Source organism: Scomber japonicus, chromosome 13 (genome assembly GCF_027409825.1).
Source record: "Scomber japonicus isolate fScoJap1 chromosome 13, fScoJap1.pri, whole genome shotgun sequence".
NCBI lineage: Eukaryota > Metazoa > Chordata > Actinopteri > Scombriformes > Scombridae > Scomber > Scomber japonicus.
Window position 1 is genome coordinate 1,389,960 of NC_070590.1, and position 4,862 is coordinate 1,394,821.

Sequence of the window (4,862 nt, forward strand, 5' to 3'; positions counted from 1 at the left end):
TGAACTGGCCGTAACCTCCATGATGTCTTGCTGCGGAGTTCAGTCTGAATTCAGTCCCTTCCTTCCTTCCTTCCTTCCTTCCTTCTGTCCTTTCTTTCTTTCCTTCTTTCCTTCCTTCCTCCTTTCCTTCCTCTTCCACCCTTCCTTCCTTTCTTCCTTCTTTGACTCTCTTATTGATCTTTTTTTAATATATTGATTATATTGAACTGGTCGTAACCTCCATGATGTCTTGCTGCGGAGTTCAGTCTGAATTCAGTCCCTTCCTTCCTTCCTTCCTTCCTTCCTTCTGTCCTTTCTTTCTTTCTTTCTTTCCTTCCTTCCTCCCTTCCTCCTTTCCTTCCTCTTCCACCCTTCCTTCCTTCCTTCCTTCCTTCCTTCTGTCCTTTCTTTCTTTCCTTCTTTCCTTCCTTCCTCCTTTCCTCCTTTCCTTCCTCTTCCACCCTTCCTTCCTTCCTTCCTTCCTTCCTTGACTCTCTTATTGATCTTTTTATAATATATTGATTATATTGAACTGGTCGTAACCTCCATGATGTCTTGCTGCGGAGTTCAGTCTGAATTTATCTAGAAAACTAACTCCCTTCCTTCCTTCCTCTCTCCTTCCTTTCTTTCTTGCTTTCTTTCTTTTTTTCTTTCTTTCTTTCCTTCCTTCCCTCCTCCTTTCCTTCCTTCCTTCCTCCTTTCCTTCCTTCTTCCACCTTTCCTTCCTTGACTCGAGGACAATCAATAATCAGTAATCAGTGTTTGGTGATGATCAGCTGTTCTACAGCCAGAAACTCCACAAACTCACATTTAGAGAGTAACCTTTCCTTCCTTCCTTCCTTCCTTCCTTCCTTCCTTCTTTCTTCCTTCTTTCTCATTTAGAGAGTGAAATGTTTAACGTGTGAGTCTTTATTGAATCTCGTGCTCTGAGTTCTGGCAAACGTCTTCTTCTTCATGTGTTTCTTCTCCTTCCCTCCTTCCTTCCTCCCTTCCTTCCCTCCTTCCTTCCTTCCTTCCTTCCCTCCTTCCTTCCTTCCTTTCCTCCCTCCTTTCCTCCCTCCTTTCCTTCCTTTTTCCTTCCCTCCTTCCTCCCTCCCTTCCCTCCTTCCTTCCTCCCTTCCTTCCCTCCTTCCTTCCTTCCTTCCCTCCTTCCTTCCTCCCTTCCCTCCTTCCTTCCTTCCTTTCCTTCCTTTTTCCTTCCCTCCTCCCTTCCTTCCCTCCTTTCTTTCTTTCTTTCTTATTGAATCTCGTGCTCTGAGTTCTGGCAAACGTCTTCTTCTTCATGTGTTTGTAATCTTGTGTCTGTTTACGTCATCACGGTGATGTCCTTCCTTCCTCCTTTCCTTCCCTCCTTCCTTCTTTCTTTCCTCCCCCCTACCTTCTTTCTTCCTTCCTTCCTCCTTTCCTTCCTTCTTCCACCCTTCCTCCTTTCCTTCCTTCCTTCCTTCTTCCTCCCTTCCTTCCCTCCTTCCTTCCTCCCTACTTTCTGTCTTTCTTTCCTTCCTTCCTTCCTTCCTCCTTTCTTCCTTCATTCCTTCCTTTCCTCCCTCCCTTCCTTCCTTCTTCGTCCCTTCCTTTCTTCCCCCCTTCTTTCTTTCCTTCCTCCCTCCTTTCCTTTGTCACAGAAACTCAAACTGACATTTAGAGAGTAAAATGTTTAACGTTCCTTCCTTCCTCCCTCCCTTCCTCCCTCCCTCCCTCCCTTCCTTCTGTCCTTCCTTCCTTCCCTCCTTCCTCCCTGTTAAATGTTTAGCATGAGTCTTTATTGAACCTCGTGAGTCCTGGCAAATGTCTTCTTCTTCATGTGTTTCTTCTCCTTTCCTCCTTCCTACTTCCTCCCTTCCTGCCTCCTTTCCTTCCTTCCTTCCTTTCTTCCTTCTTCGACCCTACCTTTCTTCGTCCCTCCTTTCCTTCCTTCTTCCTCCCTCCCTTCTTTCTTTCCTCCCCCCTACCTCTTTTCCTTTCTCCCTCCCTTCCTCCTTCCTTTTTCCTTCCTTCCTTCCTTCCTTTATTCCTCCCTTCCTTCCTTCCTTCTTTCGTCCCTTCCTTCCTTCTTCCTCCCTCCCTTCTTTCTTTCCTCCCCCCTACCTCTTTTCCTTTCTCCCTCCCTTCCTCCTTCCTTTTTCCTTCCTTCCTTCCTTCCTTTATTCCTCCCTTCCTTCCTTCCTTCTTTCGTCCCTTCCTTCCTTCTTCCTCCCTTCCTCCCTCCCTCCCTCCCTCCCTCTCTTTCACATTTAGAGAGTGAAATGTTTAACGTGCGAGTCTTTATTGAACCTCTCTGAGTTCTGGCAAACGTCTTCTTCTTCATGTGTTTCTTCTCCTTTCCTTCCTTCCTCCTTTCCTTCCTTCCTTCTTCCTCCCTCCTTTCTTTCCTTCCTTCCTCCCTTACAGAAACACAAACTCTCCTTCCTTCTGTCCTTCCTTCCGTCCTTCCTTTCCTCCCTTCTTTCCTCTCTCCTTCCTTCCTTCCTTCTGCCCTTTCTTCCTTCCTTTCCTCCCTTCTTTCTTTCCTCCCCCCTACCTCCTTTCCTCCCTTCCTTCCCTCCTTCCTTCCTCCCTTACAGAAACACAAACTCTCATTTAGAGAGTGAAATGTTTAACGTGCGAGTCTTTATTGAATCTCGTGCTCTGAGTTCTGGCAAACGTCTTCTTCTTCATGTGTTTGTAATCTTGTGTCTGTTTACGTCATCACGGTGATGAATTGAGGTGGAAAATTAATCTGATCCCAAAATAGGATTTAATGTTTATAGTGAACACACAGCGCCTCTCCTTCACTGTCGCTCTCTCTCCGGCTTTTTCTCTCTTTTTCTCTCTTTCCTTCCTTTTTTAACTTCTTCTTCCCTCTTTCTCCTTTTTCTTTTTGTCTTTTTTTACCATCTTCTTTCCTTCTTTCATCTTTCACTCCCTGTTTTTCTTTCCTCCCTTCCTTCTCATCTAATCCCCAGATGCAGATAAATCCCGCTCCTCTCTCAAACCTTCATGATTTCCTGACTCTAGTTTTTTGTTTTTTTTTGCAGCAAAGGAGAAGACCTCCCTCTCTTTCTTTCCTCCCCATTACCTTCCTTTCCTTTCCTTCCTTCCTCCCTCCCTTCCTTCCTTCCTTCCTTCCTTCCTTCATTCCTTTCTTTCCTCTCTCCTTCCTTCCGTCCTTTCCTCCCTTCTTTCTTTCCTCCCCCCTACCTTCTTTCCTCTGTCTTTCTTTTCTCCCTCCCTTCCTCCCTCCTTTCCTTCCTTCCTCCCTCCTTTCCTTCCTTCTTCCTCCCTCCCTCCCTCCCTCCCTCCCTCCTACCTTCCTCCTTTCCTTTCCTCCCTCGTTCCTTCCTTCCTTCCTTCCTTTCCTCCCTTCTTTCTTTCCTCCCCGCTACCTTCTTTCCTCTGTCCTTCTTTCTTTCTTTTCTCCCTCCCTTCCTCCCTCCTTTCCTTTCTTCCTCCCTCCTTTCCTTCCTTCTTCCTCCCTTCCTTCCTTCCCTCCTTCCTTCCTTCCTTCTGTCCTTCTTCCTCCCTTCCTTCCCTCCTTCCCTCCTTCCCTCCTTCCTTCCTTCCTTTCCTTCCCTTCTTTCTTTCCTCCCCCCTACCTTCTTTCTTCTAGTTTTTTTTTTTTGCAGCTTCAGGTCATATCATCATGTTGTTGGTCTGTAACTAAACTCTGTCACAGGATCATCGTAGTTAACCAAAACTAAATAAAAACTACAATGAACAAAGCAAAACTAAGTCAAACTAAAGTGAACTGCAGATAAAATCAGCCATGGATCGTTACTGCTTCCAGTAGGGGGCAGCAGAGCGAACGCCGGCTGAAGATGCTTAAAGTCCGTCTAACGTAAGAATAAATATGTGTTCTGAGTTTGACATACCACAGAAAAGTGTGTTGTTAACCACCCTGCCAAATTTGAATGATTAAAAAAATCACCAAATATATGAAATTAGGCTTCAAAGTTGTGTAAAAATCAGCCGCTGATGCCCCGCCCCCTACCAAGTGTCACCTGTCAATCAAAGTCACCTCTACCAGAAGCATGGACGCTATGTCTTAGAGCTTTCTGCTGCTAGCTCAGCTGCTAACTCAGCTGCTAACTCGACGGCTAGCTCGGCGGCTAACTCGGCTGCTAGCTCGGCACATAACTCGGCTGCTAGCTCGGCGGCTAACTCGGCAGCTAACTCAGCTAACTGACTAACTGTAGACTGTAGTAGTAGTAGTGCTAACTCAGCTAACTGGCTAACTGTAGACTGTAGTAGTAGTAGTAGTAGTAGTAGTAGTAGTAGTGCTAGCTCAGCTAACTGGCTAACTGTAGGCTGTAGTTGTAGTAGTGCTAACTCAGCTAACTGGCTAACTGTAGACTGTAGTAGTAGTAGTGCTAACTCAGCTAACTGGCTAACTGTAGACTGTAGTAGTAGTAGTGCTAACTCAGCTAACTGCCTAACTGTAGACTGTAGTTGTAGTAGTAGTGCTAACTCAGCTAACTGGCTAACTGCAGACTGTAGTAGTAGTAGTGCTAACTCAGCTAACTGGCTAACTGTAGACTGTAGTAGTAGAAGTGCTAACTCAGCTAACTGGCTAACTGTAGACTGTAGTAGTAGTAGTGCTAACTCAGCTAACTGGCTAACTGTAGACTGTAGTGCTAACTCAGCTAGCTGGCTAACTGTAGACTGTAGTTGTAGTAGTGCTAACTCAGCTAACTGGCTAACTGTAGACTGTAGTAGTAGTAGTGCTAACTCAGCTAACTGGCTAACTGTAGACTGTAGTAGTAGTAGTGCTAACTCAGCTAACTCAGCTAACTGTAGACTGTAGTAGTAGTCATGTGCCCTGAATGTATTTATACCTCTACAGCAGCAGGGGCGGTTTATGCTAATGCTAGCTCCACAATTCAAATCTAAATGGTTGAAATGCT

General features: G+C 45.6%; 1 protein-coding gene across 1 annotated transcript in view; it reads right to left on the reverse strand.

Moving 5' to 3' along the window:
• The window catches only part of LOC128371713 (stromal interaction molecule 1-like), a 30,159-nt gene extending 26,168 nt beyond the window's left edge, over positions 1–3,991 (reverse strand). The window contains exons 1-2 of the mRNA XM_053332092.1: positions 3,983–3,991; positions 3,737–3,791 (exon numbers count right to left, since the gene is read on the reverse strand). Of these exons, the coding sequence (XP_053188067.1) occupies positions 3,737–3,791; positions 3,983–3,991 (64 nt within the window). The remainder of the gene's footprint in view (positions 1–3,736; positions 3,792–3,982) is intronic.
• Between the last annotated feature and the right edge of the window lie 871 nt (positions 3,992–4,862).